This window comes from Anser anser (assembly GCF_964211835.1).
Source record: "Anser anser genome assembly, chromosome: 18".
In the NCBI taxonomy this organism is placed as follows: domain Eukaryota; kingdom Metazoa; phylum Chordata; class Aves; order Anseriformes; family Anatidae; genus Anser; species Anser anser.
Window position 1 is genome coordinate 12521353 of NC_139739.1, and position 19101 is coordinate 12540453.

General features: G+C 53.3%; 1 protein-coding gene across 8 annotated transcripts in view; it reads right to left on the reverse strand.

Moving 5' to 3' along the window:
- Nucleotides 1-19101, reverse strand: part of TBX5 (T-box transcription factor 5) — a 126002-nt gene that overhangs the window by 25890 nt on the left and 81011 nt on the right. For 2 of the 8 annotated variants that reach the window (XM_083803446.1, XM_083803447.1), the window contains 5 exons: nucleotides 8234-8409; nucleotides 7128-7222; nucleotides 4452-4571; nucleotides 3724-3871; nucleotides 1445-1597 (listed from right to left, as the gene is read on the reverse strand). In XM_083803446.1, the coding sequence (XP_083659572.1) occupies nucleotides 1445-1597; nucleotides 3724-3871; nucleotides 4452-4571; nucleotides 7128-7222; nucleotides 8234-8380 (663 nt within the window). In that variant the 5' untranslated portion in view covers nucleotides 8381-8409. Of the gene's footprint in view, nucleotides 1-1444; nucleotides 1598-3723; nucleotides 3872-4451; nucleotides 4572-5120; nucleotides 6473-7127; nucleotides 7223-8233; nucleotides 8410-8504; nucleotides 8591-10456; nucleotides 10579-10908; nucleotides 11265-15615; nucleotides 16695-19101 lie in introns of those variants that run through there. The other 6 variants (XM_083803443.1, XM_083803449.1, XM_083803444.1 and 3 more) reach the window with 6 other exon arrangements.

Below are 19101 nucleotides of genomic sequence, written 5' to 3' on the forward strand. Positions count from 1 at the left end.
CGGGGATGGAGGGATGCGAGTGTGTGTAAAATGTGTAGGGGGTGTGTAAAATATGTAGTGGTGTCTGCGTGTGTGCGTGTGCATGTGTCTGCTGGGATGCGAGCGCGTGTGTGTCTGTAGGGATTCATGCGCTCGTCAGTGCGTGTGTTTTGACAGAGACGGATATGCAGATGTCATTTCTTATCAACCAGATGTTGTTGATTTACAATCAAATATTCCTGCTCCTCCTAATATGGCAGTTTTCCCAAACTACTGTGCTTACATGTTTTTGCTTCGCTTTGTTTTATTTGCATGCTCAATTTTTTTTTCTCTACAAAACAGTCCTATTTTTCTTCAAAGGAAAGCAGTTAACTTCAGGTCTGTTTTCTCCTAGGGAAATGCATTTAAAGCAAGCAGTGTGTCCTGTTTTATTAACTCCCAGTTCTATTAATATTATATTCTTTCTCCGAATCCATCAAGCAGAAGTTAAACTTGATTTTATAGCATCCACAGCGGAGTTATAATTTAAGGCATAATTTGGCGAGGGCTCAACTTGGATTCAGTTTGCCTCTCCTGGTCGTGCCAACAGCTCCTATTTTAAAGGGCAGGGAAGTATTTTCTTTTCTCCCTAGCTACGGTGAAACACTCTTTCTTCTCCAGCCTACCTCTGCTCCCCACGGCTCCCCGGCCAACCGGCGGACGGAGGAAACGCGACCATTTCATGCACGTTTAGGAGCTTCCCTGTTACATCTCCAGGAAAGCATCCAGGGTGTTAAATGACCTTTCTCCATTAAAAAAAAAAAATAATAATCACATAATTCACTATGTCAAGCATAAGGGAGTATTCCTACCTGCCTGTAAGGACAAGTAAAAGCCCTGCTTTCTACACCATTAGGGGAAACCATGCGGAGGCACCCTGGGACAGCCCAAATGGCCACCTCTTCACATATTTTGCTTTGTTTTGCTGGGGCAGGAGCAAGCGACTGCAGGCACAGAGCCTCCCTTCCTGCCAGGGTCTTGCTGCCAACCCCGCAGCCCTCGGCCGGCGGGGAAGGAGCCGGCCCCGAACAAAGGGACGAAGCGCAGCCAGCCCGGGTTATCAGGGCCCCCTGGCCACCGAGGGGAGCGCCCGGCTCCCTTCTCCAGCGCCAGATTACGAGAGCCTTTGACCGATGGGGGGAAAGGAGATAAAGCCAACTTCCTCGGTTGGTCGTCTCCTCTCTGAGCAAACCATCCTGTTGAGCTCATTCCCCCTCGGCTCGCCCTAAAGTCTTTGGATGCTTTGTGCGCGTCGCCAGGAATAACAGGGGACGGGACAAAACCCGAGGGATGGGGAGGGCGTGCAGGGAGAAGGAAGGGAGCAAAGAAGAAGGGGAGCAGAGGGCCTCAAAAGGAGTTGTGGCAGGAGGCAGAGAAGAAGAGGAGACACAGTTTGCCCGGCACGAAGGCCAGCCCAGCCCCTCACCTTGTGGTTTTGGTAGGAGGTGACGGCGATGAAGGCTGTCTCGGGGAAGACGTGGGTGCAGAAGGCAGTGTTCTTGGAGCCGAAGCCATTGTTCTCGTCGGCCTTCACGATGTGCAGCCGGGGCTGGTACTTGTGCATGGAGTTGAGGATGATCTGGGCATGGGGAGAAGGAGAGGACATCCCGTGGGAATGGAGGGGGCACAACGCCATGCAGTCCCCAGCCCACAGACATGGAGAGGAGAAGAGAGGGACCAGCAGGCCCTCTCAAGAAAGCTTTTTTCCTCCCCAAAAGCTTCTCCTCTTCAGCCCCCCCCCCCCCCCCCCCCCCCCAGCACGGATATTACTTGTGCTGGGGGCATCTCTCCCCAGAAAAGCAGCCATGCCACAGCCAAAAGAGCCCATCAGGGGCTTTTTTTTTTTTTTTTGGCCAACCCCCCCCCCCCCCAAGCAGCATTCCTTTGTGGCTGCAGGGCAAGTTGAGTCCTTACCTGCTGCCTGCCCTAAAGCCCTGGGTTGTGCTGCTGTGTTCCCCCCCCACCCAGGAACCCTAATATGTGTTGCCACAGCCAGTGGGGGCTGTTCCTACCCCCACAGCCCCCACCACGGCAGCACGGGTATCTCAGCTCCCCTCCCCAGCAACCCTACAAGATATGGGGAGAGAAGCAAGGGGGTGATTTAGTGACCCCCCCCAACCCTGCCACCCCCACAGGACGAGGACAGGAGGGTGGCGGGGAGGGAAGCGCTGTTTCGGAGATAAAAAGCGGCCCCTCCTCGGTACCGGGTTAATCTCTGGGGACGGTGGCGGGGGGGGTTTGGAGAGGGGGGGGACACTGGCGACAGCGAGACGCAGCGCGCCCCGACGCCGGGCCCCGACGGCCTCGCCGCCTCCCCCGTCCCGGGGGTTTAAGCAAATTGCTTTGACATCCGGGAAAGCCGCAGACATCAACGGTGAACGATCTAATGGGTTTTAATTTCATTACCGCGACGCTAATTGAGAGGCTCCCGGTGCAGCTCCGCCTCTGAAGTCCCTTTTGTCGTCCCCCCCCAAGAGCTTTGGCGTTGCTTGCAGGGACTTTTCCCCAGAGCCGCCTGCTCGCAGCGGGGGGATGCCTTCCCCCTCAACATACACCGCCAAAAAATAAAAAGCGCCCCCCCCCGCGAAAAGAAAAAACCGTCCCGGGGGTGGGAGAGGTGCCCCCCGAGCTCCCCACCCATTTCCTGGCACGTCCTGGGCCCTGGAAAGCAGCGCTCGCAAAGCGCCTCTCCCCAAGTCCCACGGTAAAGGCAATAAAACACAATAAAATGAAATAAAATAAATTAAAACACCCCCCGCCTGGAGACGGAACGGGGGCTAGGCAAAGGATGCTCGGCATTGGGGTGGGCTGAGGGCTCCGCCGGCCGCTTCTCAGCCCCCACGTGGGCGTGTTTAAGAACACAAGATTTAACATGAAAAAAGCGAAAAAAGAGGAAAAAAAAAAAAAAAGCTTGGGGAAAAAATGAAACTGAAGTGTTGAAATGAGACTGGAGAAAAATACGCTCTTGGAAGGGGGTGGTGGGATCTGGATTCGGATACCCGCTTAAGTAATTATATATATAATTATATACATATATTATTCATGCATGCACATATACACTCGCTCAGAGAAACACGTATCTTTGGAGACTTTCGAAGGCGAGCTGTTTCTGGCTGCAGAATTCACACAAGCTTTCACGGTCCCTTGGGTCTAGCAAAGCCCTTTTTATGTCCAAGAAGCTCTTGCGGGATGTTTTTTTCTCCTTTTTTATTGTCTTTAATTATTGTTGCCTTTTTTTTTTTTTTCTTTGGATCGAGGGATCCGCATGGCTTTAGGTCCTATTTCCTCGAATAATTACGCCTGATAGATTTTACCTGTTAGCCAAATTCGCGGAGGCAGCGAGCAGATTTTACCGCTCGGAGACTCCCCATGAGGTTAAAACCAGGTAGCTAAACAGTCAATTAAGCCGGGCCCTGGGGTCTGTAATCAATTCCCACGCAGCGCTGCGAAATACTTTTTTTTTCTTTTTTCTTTTTTTTTTAATAATTTATGGAATTTCTGGGGGTGCCGATCACTGGCGTTCATCCCACCCCAAAAGGGCAGAAAATAACACCCCACCAAGACAAAGGGTTCGGACCGTGACCTTCGTGGCTCTGGGGGGATGCCACGCGTGGGGACACCCACGGGAGCACGCGTGGGTTGCCGGCCGCCCTCCCCGGTGGGAACCCGCATCTCCCGACCCCAAACCACCGTGGGGGGACTCACATGTCCGAAGGGGTCGAGGTGGTTGTTGGTGAGTTTGAGCTTCTGGAAGGACACCAGCTGCCGCATCCAGTGCGCTCCGGTGGCGGGGGAGTCGGGGTGCACGTAGAGGCGGCCGGGCATGGCCGGCTCTGCCTTCCCCGTCACGGACCTGCGTGGGACAGGGACACTGAGCTCCGGCGGAGGCACCCACACCTTTGGGTGTCCCAGCACCGCGCAGGTGGCCCCGGGTTTCAGAGGCAGCCGGGCGGTCTTCGGGAGAAAAGACATTTACAGACACACGCACGGCGCGGAGAATTAATTGAGAGCTTTGGCACTTTTCCCGTCCCAGATCGCTGTTTCCCCGTTTAACCCCATCCTTCCCCCTTCCTAATTACCTACACCCCAGCCAGGAGCAGAGCAACCGCGGCGTACCCATCCTTCACCGTTTCCCCGCCCGCAGATATTTAATTACAATTAAACCATCCGCTCCACAATAGCCAACAGTCCCCGTCGTTAAACGGGATTGCAGGTATTGTTAGCTAATTGCAACTTTTTTTTCCTTTTCCTTTTTTTTTTTCCTTGTTTATTTTTATTTATTTATTTTTACTTTCCTCTCCTGAGGAGCAACCCGAAGCCCCAGCACCGACAAGAGGTGCTCGCCGCCGGTTCGCGAGCATCTCCCAGCCCGTGCTGCCCAGGTTTCCCGACATGAAGCAACCCTCCGTCCCCTTCCCCCCGGGCTTGCGTACCATTTATTATCTGCAAATTTGTATCTGTGGTCATCCGCTGGTACAATATCCATCAACAGTATGTACTTAGTTTTTGGATTAAGTCCAGTGACCTTCACTTTGTAACTGGGGAACATGCGCCTGTAAAAAGAAATAAGTACATCAGCATAAAAAGGAGAGAAGGGAAAGTTTCTCAAGGTGATTTTGTGAGTGTGTTTGCAAGGACGAGCCCGGGGAGGGGGCATTTGAGAAAGGGGCGATGCCGTGCTCTGGGGTGGCCCCTGCAGCCGGGCTGGGGCGTGGGAGCCGGGCGGGCTCTCGGCTGAGCCGTAGTTCCGAGCCTGGCAGCTTTATTTGTTTACCTGCTCGTGTATTCCTATCTTTATTATCACCTATTTCGCCAATACTTCGATACTCCTTTAAAAAAGTAAAATAAAATAAACTAATCCGGTCGTGAGATCTTTTGGAAGCAAGTTACTTTCCTGTTTGTTTAAAGTGTTGGAACAGCAGGGGAGATTTGCCAAAAAAAAGAAAGTAAAAATATATTTCTGTAAATGTGCGTATTTCAAATACGTATATTTCAACAAGCCTCCGTGTGTATCAACGGTTCTGTGTTCAGATATGGAAAAAATACAGGCGCTCAGGTGTAACACCGAATCTGTGCGCATACAAAGACATCAGCAAACACACCTGACAAATACTTGGAAACATTCAGATACACGCTGAGGACAGGGGTTTTCGAAATATTTTCCATTACTGCGAGGCAGAGACTTAAAACACCGATGTTATTTTAGTTTGAGCTTTCCAAATATTTAAAAATAAAGCAGATGAAAACGTATCCCTTGACTTAAACCACGCATAAACAAAAAACCCCACACCTCTAAAAATACTGCACTCCTCTCCAAGGCTTGGGCTCTTATCTCTGCGATAGGGCATCTGGGCTGGTTTTTAAATTCACAGTAAAAAGCCGAAGGGGGAGAAAAAAGGGCAGTAACGGACAAAGTGGGGGGTTAGCCTTAGCGTTTTGAGGGCGAAGAAACCAAACTCCACCTGAACGACGATCTGTAACTTCATCGAAAACACCTGACCAACAAGATCCCGGGCTTCTCCAACAATAAACAGAAGGAATTATATAAATAAGTAAAACTATCCCATATCTACCCCGGTGAAGCGTGCGCTCTTCCCTAAAGACCCCGCGCTGTAAATGTCTATTTTATTGCTCTCCAGACGAGGTTCCTAGCCGTGGAGATATTTGTTTGAAATTTCTGCAAGGTGGTTCGTGTCTGTCTCCCTTCGTGAGCTGCTTTTTGGGAAAAATAAACCGCTTTTTCGCGAAGTCCCCGCACCCCCGAGCGGAGCCGGCGCCGAGCCACCGGCTGTCCCCAGCTCCCGCACCGCCGTTTTTCCTTTAGAAATCGCCATTTTCAGCTTGCAGGGAGCTTCAAAAGCTAGGCGAGCCGTGAGACAAATCTATTTGTAAAACTTTATGCAGCCGGCTCTGTTGTGTTTTTTTTTTCCCTCCCTCTTCAGGCAAATTTTGGAAGACCACAACAACTACCAGATGACAGAGCAAAATGAAAGTTTGGCTCCGCGTGGTTTGTTGTGCCCTCGCAATCTAAAGCTGTTTTTAAATCTATTTCTGTGCCGAGGCAGTGGCAGGTAAGTCGCTGAATTTAACATCGCGACGAGAAGAGCGCCGCGACAGGAGTTTGCTGATGGGACCGGAGAAACTGCTCCTGGGTTTCTGCCTTAGGCACTCCGTTTAACAGCCCTCCAGGACGTCAATATTAGGGATAATGTTAAATCGCCTCAAATATCTTCGCGTACACATATAAATATATCTGCGGATCACGTTTACTCAGCCGCTCATGGAATCGATTACGCCCAGTCCCAATAAAGTTGGGTTTGCGAGGCTGTATATTTTTCTACACACCCACGCAGACAAACACACACGTATAGAAATGTGTATCTGGCCACAGCTAGATACGCATGCTATTTATTTGCGGGCACATCTATCTCTGCGTCTAAACAGCCACGATATCAGTACATAAACAGGAGCTTCAGACCACATCGACTTTTAAATGGGGTGGCGTGGGTGTTCTGGTTATATTCTCCCCAACGAGCACGTAATAAATAAGAAGCCTCGGGAAACAGCGGAAGGCATTACAAAATCGCAGAAGGACGGGGCTGCTCCTTTAATTAAAAATAATAATAATAATAATAATAATTAATAATAATAACGAAATCGCCCCGCGAGATTCTCTAAACAAGGTTAGCTTTTGGCCAAGTGGTTGCAACTCGCGCTTGCCTGGAAAGCTTCCAAAGGCCTGAAATTGGGATTAACGATCCAACTGTTCTGGTTAAGAAAAGAGCCAGAAGAAACAATTTCTCCTCAATATATCCTCGCAGGGAGGGCCCGGCAGTGCCGGGGCAGAGCCGAGCAGCCCGGGCAATGCTGTGCGGGCTGTCCCGGGGCCGCGACACGGACCCGTGGCCTCTCCCACGGGAGACACGAACATCCCTGGGGCTCGGGGAAGCAGCGGCTGGGCACCCACAGAACACGCGAACACGCGTGGGGAGGCCCGGAGGGGCAGCCCGGTGCAAAGTCATCCCCGCAAACACGCGTGAACCAAGGAGAATCCGGCCCCACGGCCCCAAAAAGGGGGGCGAGGGGCTTGCTGGATGGTCGTTGCTTACCTTCCAGCCTTTGTTATGATCATCTCCGTCCCCACTTCGTGAAATTTCAGCCACAGCTCCCGCTCGTGCAAAAACACTTTGATTCCTTCCATGCCCTGCAAGGGAGGGAGGCAGAGCCGGGTTACCCGGCCGGGGAGCCTCGGAGCACCCAAACCCCGGGGGGAAGCCGGAGTTTGGTTTGCAGAGCCGGGGGGAGGCCGAGGGGGACCCCGGTGGTGCTGAGCAAAGGGAGCCCCGGGGCAGGATCCTCGGTGCGCTGGGAGTGGGGAGCAATACCCAGCTGTTCCCCCCCACACCCTAAACCAAGCACATTTCCCCCTCCTAAATAAAAAGGAAGGCCGAAGGCCGAGCAGGCACTGAGCGTGAGGTCTCCCGGTGAGGATTTACCCACGAGGAACACGCGGGAGAGCTCGGTGGTGAAACCTCTCTTCACACACCCCCCCCCCACCCCCCGATGCCCCCAGCCCCCTCCTCGGCAATGCGGGGAGCAGCGGCTGGTGTGCCCCCGGGGGAGTCCACGCGTGTCCCAGCACCACGCAGAGCCCCGGGGGGGGCGAGGGCTTGTGGGGGGGTGCGAGGGGGACCGCCGGGGGTGCCTAACCCCTGGTGGCTGCTGGGGTGCCCACGCGTGACCCCCCATTCGGGTGCGTGGGTGCGGGCAGAGCAGTGTAAGTGCGCGCCCGGCCGTGGGGTGGGAGCTCGTCTGCGTGTAAATGTCACGCTGAGAGGCACGGGAGTCCGTGGGACGTAGAAATCCGTGCACATGGCCTCAGGGGGCATTTGCACACCCAGGTGTGGACGCGTGGGACCGTGCGTGTCAGTGCAGGAGGGGGTGCATGTTTCGGGTGGGTTTTCCTCCCGTGCCCCCCCCCCCCCCCCACGCACCCCACGAACACGTTCACCATTCGTTCAGCGCCTGACCACGGCCCCGGATAATGGGAAAGCAGAGAAAAAAAAAAAAAATAAAGTTTCCGACAACCAGGTGGAAATTTTCTCTCCCGTGGGGCCTAAAAGGACTCCTCGCTGCCCAGAGCTGGGGGGAAAAATGCGAAGAAAAGGGAAAAAATAAAAAGCAAAGGGGAGGCTGGCTGAGGCCGGGTCCTTACCTGCTGGGTGAAGGCTGCCTGGGGAGAGGTGGGGGGCTTGCTGGGGGCCCCCAGCTGCGTGTCCTGCTTGGCGTCAGCCTGCAGCTCCTTGGCCTCCGAGTCAGCCGGCGTGGTGGGGAGCCCAAAGCCTTCCTCGCTATCCGCCATGTTACGAGCTTCCTTCACCGAATCCCCCACTGCAGGCACACATCGGGGAGAGAGCAGAGATAAGAGGCGCACAAGTCAAGGCTGACGTTTAATAAAATAGATATATATAAATATAGAAATTCACATGCACGGAGCCCGGCGTTTGCGGAGCTGGTGGGCGAACCCGCAACTCACTTCCAGCCGCCCGGGGAAGGGAACGAGGCCCTTTAACTTTAGGAGGGGGAGAAATAAAGACTTTTATTTATTATCGCAGCCCGCAAGGGATGATAGGATTTGGGGGGGGGGGGGGGAGGAGGGGGAGAGGGGAGGCGGTATTATTAAATGCATCTTTTGGAAAAAGGTAAACAGCCTCTCTCCCGCAGCCCGATGGCAGGGTGCACCAGGGGGCTGCGTGGGGGCACCTGGCCGGGGACCGAGGGACTCATGGCACGAGTGGCCGAGGATTTGGGGTGTCCCCCCACCGGGGAGGGTGGCAGAGCCTCCCCCCGGCCCTGAGAGCCTCCCAGCCCCCGGGCCGAGGCCGGGCTCGCTGAGGCCGAGGAGGCTCCAAGCCTCCCCGGTCCTCCCAGGGAGGTGGAAGCCCCTGGAGAAGAAGCTTGGTTGCCACCAGGCAAATGCCCCCGAAACGTGATGCCATTTGTGTGACCCCATTTTCTAAGAAAACCCAACTCCCTGCACCCCTGCGAAGCGCGACCTTTCTGGGGGAATAAAAAAAAAAAAAAAAAAAAAACGTTTATTCGTCCCCAAACCCAACACCCCCGGCCCGAACAGTTGCAAGACAAGCAGCGTCGGATGGACGAGACGACTGGAAAATAAAAGTGCAAGTAAATCCATCGGCCCAGGTAGCGTACAAGGTAACCTGCGTACAGGCTTGGGGACGCGGGTTGCGCTCGGGGCTGAAGCGAGCAAAGCCCTAACGCGAGTAAAACTGCACCAGCAGAGAAAACCGAGCTTAAAAAATACGGCTTACATCCGATGCGAGTAACAACGGCGGGTTTTAAAGGCAGTATTTTGATGGAGCTTTAAAGGCTCCATCAGGAATGGCAAAAGTTTCAAAGCAGGAGGAAAAAAAAAAAAAGATAAAAGCGTTTGAATTATCTGTTAGTTTTTTTTTTGTTCTTAAGGAGTTTAGAGTTTTAGCAGCTTAAAAAAAATATCTCTCGCATGTTTCAAAGAAGAGGATTCAATTTTGAAAGGCCAACCATATGGAGACAATATTGTTTTTAAGTACACGAGAATGGTCTGAAATGAGTTCTCCTTCTCCCTGCAACAATATGTAAAAACCTTTAAAATAAAAATAAAATGGCAATTCTCCTTTAAATGTAGAGGAAAATTGGGAGTGGGAAGGGGGGGGGGGGGAGGCGGGAGAGAAAATGATCTTCCCTGCTAGTGGTGGGCAATTTATACATACACCATATATAATTTAAAAGGACAAAAAGCGAAGGGACTCCGGGTCCGCACCTCTGGAGCCGAAGATCATTCCCAGCACCGGCCGTGCCCCCCCCCGCCCTTCCCGATGCTCCTTTCCCACAACGCCGCAGGCAGGCGGGCTGCGCTCGGGGGCTGCAGGGCAAAGCAAAACCGCGCAAAGTGCGCGGAAAGTGCGCGGCCGGCAGCGGGAGCAGGGCCCCGGGCTGGGCACATCGCACGGGCTCCGGGGCAGCCCCGAAGCTCCCGAGACAGAGACCATGTAAGGCTTTTCTCTTCCCCTCCTCCTCTTTTCCCGAGCTGTTTTTTTTTTTCTTTTTCCTTTCAATTTCCCCCCCCTCTTTTTCTTTTCCTTTTTTATTTTTTTTCCCCTGGTGCAGCTTCGGAAATCCCAGCTACTCATTTTTAATCGATTTCCCTCCAGCTCCGATCCCTTATTCCCCCCCGAGCCGGCAAAGTTCAGTGGAGGGCGATGGAAAAAAAGCATGTTTTATTAAAACAAAGAGGGACCCAGCTATGGGGAGCCCGGCTCCAGCGAGCCTCTGTGCAGCGCTCCGCACGTCGGTGGGTCCAGGCATAATTAAACAGATTTTTAAAATAATAATAATAATCGGGGAGGGAGGGGGGGGGTCAAAAAAAATAACCCACCAACTCGGAGCAATTGGCGAGCCGCGGCTTCTAATTTTTTCCCCTTTAAAGAGCTTCTGAGAAGAAATGGAGCTTGACAGAACCAGGCCGCGGCGGCTGTATGAAAAATGCATCTCGCTTTGCTAAAGTAGCACCAAGTGGGTTTGCAATAAAGAGAAAAAAAAAAAAAAAAAAAGAAAAAAAAAACACCCTAAGCCTTTTGTTCCAGCCTGTGCTCGCTTCGCCCCGTACGCCGCGGCCCCCCCAGGCCCCCCAGCCAGCCCCGGGAGCGCTGCAGAGAGCGGCCCCCCCCCGCACCCCGCGGCTCCCGGGGCCTTGCAGGCTCGGCACAGACAATTTGTGTAAAACAATGACCCCAGCCAGGCACTTTCGCTCTCTCCCGGTCACACACGCACGCACACACACATATTACAGACACCGACGGACATACATGGCAATGGAAGAGCTGTTACCTTGCTTGTTGAATTCCATGCAATCAATGCATCTCCATATATATATGTATGTGTATATTTTCCCCTTTGGCAATGGAAATTACAATGGGATCAGGCTTCTCGTGTGCATATTTCCTTTTATTTATTTATTTGCGGATCAGCATGTGAAAACCCAGCCTGGAAGAAAAAGATCTATCCAACGCAAGCTGCTTGCCTGCTTCTCTCTCTCTCTCTCTCTCTCTCTCTCTCTCTCTCCTGCTCTCTCCAAACACTTCCAGGTTGTCAGACGCACTAGAAAGGATCCTGAGACCAAGATAAAGCCCCCACCCCCACCCCTTTTCTCAGCCTGCTCTGGAAGACAGTTTTCCCCACCCCACTCTTCCTACTCCCCCTCCTCAAAATAGCAATAATAATTAAAAAAAATACTAATAATTTAAGGAAAAAAAAAAAAAAGAGGGAGGGGACGAAAGAGAGGAAAAAGAGCACCCTCCTTTAAAAATAAATAATAATAATAATAATAAAAAAGCAATTTGCAGAAAGTTCCGGGCGGGCGGGCAGGGGCTGCGCGGAGCGGGGCGCGCTGGGCTACAGGGCGCTGCGCGGAGCGCGGAGGTGCCGCGGGCTCGTCCAGCTCCGCTCGCCAAGTGCCGGGCCCCGTTGGCCAACCAGCTGGGATCCTGCTCCGAAGAGACTCGCTCTTCTTCCTCCCCACCCCCCCCCCCCCAAGCCCTCCCTCCCGCCCCCTCCCCCCCAAAGCTCCTTTTTTTCCAGCCTATTTTTCTGGCCGGCAAACAAGAACAAGGCACAAAGACAATCGCCAAACTCCCCAGCAGCCCTCCCCCTCTGCCTTACCTCCTCTCCCTCCCTCCCTCCTCCATCCATCTCTCCCAACCAAAGAGAAAATTCAGCGCCTGGGAATATTCACCCCCCCCCCCCCCAACCATCCACCCCCCCTTCTCCTCCCTCACCCCTTTAAATAAATCGCTGGCTCCGCTAACCTCACACCACCCCCGGCCCCCCCTGCCCTCAAAGGCAGCCTGGAGGTGTGGATTTGCGCCCATCTCCAGCTTTGCTCACAGAGGCCTTTTTTTTTTTTTTTAATTATTATTGTATTTTTTATGTGTATGGGGGGGGGAGATGTCCCCCGAGTGGACTCTCCTAACCTGGCCAAAGGGATGAAACACGGAGAAGTGGGGCTAAAACACAGCCCAGGGGGGACCCCTTGAGCTTTCCACCCCCTCGAGCCCCTCTCCATCCTCTTCCTCGCCCCGCTGCCCGGCCGAGGGCCGCAGCCCCCGGAGCCTCCGCTGTGCTCAAATAATCAAGCCGTCAGCGAGGAGCGGGGATGTGGCTTTATCTGCATCTTCCTTCTCTCCCTCCTCGCTCTCCTTTTTTTTTTTTTTTAATGTATTATTTTGAGGGTAAAGTTGAATAGGTCAGCGCAGGGTAAACAGCCTCCCTGTCGCATTCTGCAGCCTGAAGAGAACCAGATTGGCGAGTCGGATTTTTGATAAGACTTGGAATAAATGGCATGGTTTAGATCTGCTCTGCCCACCCTCCTCCTCCTTCCCCCACCCTCTCCTCGCCCCCCCCCCCCCCCAAACCTTCGCTCTTTTCTCCCTCTCGAACATTTCTCGTGCATTTCGCCGAAGTTTCAGCAAATCGAGCCTTTTTCCGAGCCCTCGCAGGGCGCGATAACGCCGCAGCCCCCCGAAAAGTTGGAGGTGAGCAAAAAAATAAATAAAAAGGCACCAGGCGCAAAGTCCGCGGGGGTCAGAGGCTCCGGGGAGGGGGGGGGGGGCGTGTGTAGGTGTAAATTTGGCATCTCCCAAACCCTCCCCGGGCGCACGCCAGTTCCACAGCGACTCGAGGAGACCCAGCGCACGCTAAACGGTTGCAAATAAGAATAATAAAATAACTGCACTTGTAGCCGCAGAGAATTAGCCAGCGAACGCTACTTAAACAAACAGAACAAAGCTAGTCCCATATTTCATTATTTTTAGAGGGAAACGAGCCGTGGAGCCCTTCCAAACACAAACAAACGAGGGAGCAAACCGGGCGGGTCTTCCCCCGCGGGTGCCGCAGCCCCGGCCTGGGTGCGGGCACGGAGAGGGCTGGAGGAGCCCTTCCATTGCCTGGCCGCCCCTCGGAAAGGTGCAAATTGGGGGAAAAAACAAGAAAAGTAGCAGCTCCCGTCCAGGCTGGGGGAAAGCCGGGCCGAGGGGGAAGCAACGGCTGCTGAGGGAAGCTTCCCCAAATAGCCAGCGAGCCCGAGATTTATTTTTTTTTCTCCTTAAAAAATAAATCCGAGCAGCAAGGGAAAAAGGTTGCCCGCAGCTGGGAGCGAGAGAGAACACCACCTTCCCTCCCCTCGCCAGAAAGAAAGGGAAAAGTGTAAATCTCGAAGTTTGCAGGAGCACGGCTGCTGCCCGCTGCCTGAAAGCACTGCTAGCGCAAAGCAAGCACTCACCTCTCCAATGCCACACTAGCTCTCAAACACCTTGAAGACAAGTTGAAAACGATGCAAATAAATCGAATTTATTTCCGTCTGCAGGTTGGGGGGGGTGAAGAAGGAGGAAGAAAAAAAAAAAAAAGCTGGGAAAAGGACCGCAAGTCCAGGCTCTCTAGGACTGTAATGTCAAGGCGAAGGAGCCTTCCAGCTAGAAGCCGATTTGTGGTCTCAGACAAATTAAATATTACTGTTTATTACCAGCCATACTCCAATAAAATAAAGAGAGTTCAAGGCGATAGCTGCTATCTCACGAGCTTTGCTCCTATAGGACACGGAGACGTCACCAACCACGCAACTGGCCTATTCTGTCATGGTTGACTGCAGCAGTAATGGAAGGTTAATTTGTATTATTCTCCTCTTTTAAAGCCCTATCAGTGAGATTCCTTTTTTTTTTCTTTTTTTTTCCTTTCTTTTTTTTTTTTTTTCCAAGAAACCATTCGGCGCAACGCACAGTACGCTGAGGCTGGCCGTGCTCCTCTGCGTGTGTACACCCTCCCCATATAGATGCGAGTGCACGTATAGACATGAATATATAAGACACACAATGCACGCACATGTATACATGTGGGTGTGACGGAGTGCGTGTTATATATGTGTGTGTACCACCCAAGCAGGCATCGAGTCTCTGGAAACTCCAGGAAAACCCACTCCTTCTTGGGGCGGAAAAAGGGGAAACCAGTAGCAAAGCTCCCGCTTCATCAGGAGCAGCCCGGTTAATCCAACGGCATTGGCATTATTCAGCCTAATTTTTAAGGGGGGGGGGGGGGAAAAAAAAGCTATTAGAGTGAGCAGGAAACTTGTCAAATGAATGCTCAGGCGCCTCTGGAAGCAAACACTCTGGGCTATATATAGTAAATGATAACCTGGTTATTTGCACAGATTCAAGCGTGCTTCGGGAACCAATTATTTGCTGTGATTAAAAAAAAAAAAAAAAGTAGTAAATCGAGGCGATTATTTGCCAAATGAGATTGACAAGCGAAGGGAAAAAAAAAAAAAAAAAAAGCCCCAAACCCCCAAATCCCTCCAGCGCAGCCAGTGGCTGCAGAGGAGCCGCGGCGCTCCCCGCGTCCCAGCGCCTTTCCTATTAACCTGCGGGGATTTTTGCGATGCACTCGCGGCAGCTTGCAGCAAACATTTCGCCAAAGATGCTTAAACCGTTCTTTCCTCCAACAGAAAAAAAAAAAAGAGAGAGAGGAGGAGGAAGAGGAGGAGGAGAAATAGGGAGAGAGAAAATAAAGAGCATCACCTAAGGAAGAACGAGAAGTTGCTGCAGGATCTGGACGCAGGGTAAGTGTTCCCAAAAAGGGCCCCCCCCAGCCCTGCCGACACCCGGGGCTCCTCGGGAAGCAGGCCCTGGCAAAAAGCAGCGGAAAGGATGGCCAAAAAACAAAAAAGGGGGTCGGGGAGGAGAAGCCCCCCCCACCCGGCCCCGATTTGCCCTGCACGGCCCTCAGTTGGGGACACCCGAACAAATGAGCGGGGTGGGGATGGCGAACCCCCCCCCCCGCCCCCGGCAGCCTAGGGACGACCGTGCCCTTTGCAAAGCCTGCCCCGCTGCTTCGGGGCCGGCAATCGCGGCCCTATGCGGGCCAAACCCATGCACTCGGAGCGGAACGGCAGCATATAGGAGCTCATATCTATATCTATCTATCTATCTAAATATATGTGACCCAGAGGTGTGCGCGCACGCCCGGGGGCGAACACACGCGCGGTTTGCCAAAAAAATAAACCACGTTGGCACGGGGCCGTGTCCTCGGTAAAGAATTGATGCGAATTTTATACATGGAGGCTGCACGTGGGACGCACACGCGTGCAGAAATACATCGGTGAGAGAGAATATAAGTGCTGCATGGATGCTCGGACACGCGCATCGCCAAGACACACGTGCAAATAACGAGGCCACCGTGCACACGCACACAGCAGCATTTACGCGTGTGCAAGCCCCCCTTGCCCGAGCCGCTACCCACGCGGGACTCTTTCTATTCCCACCTATATTTCCCGCACGCATTTTGGGTGAGCACAAGCAGAAATCCGCCTCCCCCCCCCCTTGGATCCCGCTGCTCGCTTCCCAGAGTGCGTGCAAAGCCGTGCACACCCAAAAAAAAAAAGCAGGGGAGAGGACAGATGTGCGTGCACCGCCTATACACTGATCCATAGGCGCTATAGGTTCCCGCACTCGCTGAAACCCCCGAGCATCCCCTCACGGGGGCACTTACCTGCGTGGGCTGGGAGTGCGTGGCCGGGTGGGGGAGCCCTCTCAGCCCCCCCCCCCCCCCCAGCTCGCTCAGCTCCTCTCCACCAGCGCAGGATCAGGCCCCCTCAACCCGGGCCCGGCCTCCCCGCTCCCGAGGGTCGCAGACCGCGGGGAGACCCCGCTTTTGTGGGTGGCATGGCTGGAGCCTGGAGGAGCCCCCCTGCCTCCTCGCCGCCTTCAGAGGGTGGCGGGGGGGCCTCCGAGGTTTCTCCTGGCGGGTTTTACCCTGGAGAGGAGGAGGCAGGGGGGCACGGCCGGGGTGCCGGCTTGCAGTGGGGTCGAGGTGTCAGCAGTAAGAAATAGTGCCGAGCGTGAACTCGCCCCCCCAGCCCTGTTCGCTGCCTTTAAAGCCACTTTTTGGGGCCGCACCACAGCCCGGAGCCTTTCGCCCGCAGCTCCCCGGGAGCGCCCCTGCCCAGGGCCGGGGCAGCGCGCCGCTGACCGCCTCGGAGCTTATAAAACCTATATACTGCGGCATTTTTGGCTCTCTAACTCCTTTTTTTTTTTTTTTTTCCAGCTCCCCAATAGCAAGAATATATTTTTTCCATTTTTAGGTAATTTACTTCTCTCCGACCAATTCTCCCCTTTTTTATTTCTCTCTTTTTTTTTTTTTTTTTTTTGGCCTCATACCCTCTTTGGCGAAATACGCACCTGGGAGAAAACAAGTATTTAAAATAATCATCTTCTCTGGAAGTACTTAAGCACTTCGGTCCATTCACTTCCCCCCCCTCCGCCTTTTTTTTTTTTTTTTTTTGGGCAGTGGCTCGCTCTATTGATTTGAGGGTTCGTCAGGAAGATGTTTGTCTCAAAGTAACGCAAACGCGGTTCTCGTCGTGTCACTGTTTCCACTGCAAAACCATATATTCGGTGGTCGAGAATTTCTGCGCTTAGAAGACCCTTCGGCGTAGATACCTGGGTCGAGCTTTTTGTTTGATTTTTCGTTATTACAGGTGAACAGCATTTTTCTTTAAAAGTTTGTGGGTTTCGGATCTTTCTTCCCGCCCTTCTTACTGTTTAAAAAAAAAAAAAACTTTGCAATTAAAAAACATCCCCTCCCCCCAGCCCATTAATTTCCCAGGAAAAGTCCAGGCTTTAAAACACTGACGAAAATGAAAAATAACCAGCGGGGCAGAGGCAGGGCTGCAAAACGCGGCGCTGTGCAGGCACCAGCGCTGCCTCCCACGCGTGCCCGTGGGATGGAAATCCCTTTTTTCCCCTTTTTCCCCCCTGCAGGTCCCAGCTGGCACCCGGGGAGCGGGTGAAGGGGTCCCAAAATCAGACTAGGAGTATCCCCGGAGCAAGAGGCACCCATTCTCCCAGCCCTCTCTGCCTCCAAAAAGGCATTTTAACTGCAGCCCGGGGGGTGCCCGCGGCTCGGCCCTCTCCCCAGATTTTCCTGCTCGCACAGTGCAGCCCAGGGAAGGGGGAATAGGCTTTTTTTTCCCCATTTTCCCCCTTTTCAGGGAGCCAGCCCGGGGATGACTTTTTGGCACGGGGTGCTCAGCATCCCCCTCCCCGCCCCAATCAATGCGTCCCGATGGAGCGAGGCGCGTTATTGATGCCAGAATAGAAACGCTAATCTGCCATCGCCAAACAGGGTGTCAATCAGGGCTTTATCTCGGGCCGAAGGAGAAAATAAAAGAAGATAAGGCCTCACTCTCGCCCTGGGAAGAAAGCTAAAGGGGGCAAGAGGGGGAAAGTCTTCAGCGCCCCGTGCCTTTCGCTGAAAGTGATCTTGCAATGACCTTGGCGGGGGAGCCGGGGGCGGGATGGCCCAGGATGGGCTGGGGAGAAGGGGCCCGAGGCCACCCCAGGGCCACCTGCCAGCTTCATCCGTCCCCTCCCGTGCCCCAGCGCGGCCCCGGCCCCCGGGGGGGACAAGGGACGGGAGCGGGGACAGCACCCGGGGCACGGCGCAGCGCCCTCGCCCCGCCACGTGTTCTCCCTCCCTTGCTTCCCAACACTTTTTTCTTCTTTCCCCCTCTCCCCCTTTCCGTTCCCTCTCGCCTTCTTTCTCCCTTTCCCCGTTTCCCCTCGTTTTCCCCGTCCCCGTCCCATTTCTTTCCCCTGCCCTACATAACGCAGAGCGAAAGCGCGGCCAAGCCTGGCTGAAGGCATCCTTGATAATAACGGGACCCCCACGCGTTTTAGGGTCTGAAACCCCTCCCCAGCACTCAGAAAGGCGGCTGCGGTCCCCAACCCCACTCCCATCCAGGGGACAGCGGCTGGGAACCGGCTTCGGAAGGGGGGAGAGGGCATCCCTCAAATCCGCGTTGTCCTCGCGGTGAAAATACAGCTCCTATGTGTTACCCAAACGGCTCCTAAATGGGACGGTTTGGTGGTGGTGGTGCTCTCCAGCTAACGTTAGTAGCATAATAATAATAATAAATAATATAAATAATAATAATGTGAAATATTCACAGAATGAAGAGAGCAGGACAAAACGAACCTTTCCTCCCCCATCCATAGCCTTGCCCCTTGTGCAAAGCCTGGATGAGGCCGCGATCTGTAAATCTCAGGGCCCTGCGCTGCGGCACCGAAACGGGTTTGGGGGCTGGGGGCTGCAGGTCGCTGTCCCCAAGGGGTTTTTCTCCCTTCAGAGTTAAGGAACAGGGCTGAGCGACTGGGTACAAAGAGCTGCTCAGGGTGGCACTCGGCTGGGTGAAGCCGATTTCGTACACACACTTGCGTGCTCACCTATACGTACATAATATATATATAGAGAGAATATACATCGCCATATATTTATACCTGTTTCACCTATATTAAGCGTTCAAGCTGGGTACGTGCTTGTCTGTTTTGGTCTAGGTGTAGCGGTGGATGTACACACCCCAAAAAAGGACGTTTTCCCGTGTTTGAGACAATATCAGCAGCTCCTTTTGTGCCCGGCAGCTAGTTTTTGGAGGCAGCCGGGTGCCTTTGCTTGCTCGCCCGTGCATCTGCAGGCTGCCAGCACAGCCCGAGAGCACTTTTTGGGTGCCATGCGCTTGGAAACCGTTCATTTCCAAAGAATAAATATTTTATGCTTTGGAATAATAATAATAATTTTTAAAAAAATAAAGAAAAGAGCTCGAATCTCCGCGCAAAGCCCTGCCTCGCTGGAGCCGAGAGCCCGGGCGCTACCTGCGGCTCCGAGCCCGGTTCCCCCCTCGGCTGCCGGCCCCCGGAGGCCAGAGCAGCCGCCGTTCGAGACAATGCCTATTTTCTGTCATTAATAACTCGTTTCTTAAAAAAAAAAAAAAAAAAAACTCGTTTGGATCCAAGATTGTTTTTTATGATTCAGTTGGACAAGACGGAACACATGTTAGTTTAAGCAGGTTCATGAAATAGCTGTAAATCAAATAAAGTTTACGAGTTTAGCAGGAAATACTGAATAGATGAAAAAAAAAAATCCGCCGAGGCAGAGAACAGCAGGCTAAAATAGTTGGTGGAGTTTGTCCTGCTCTGT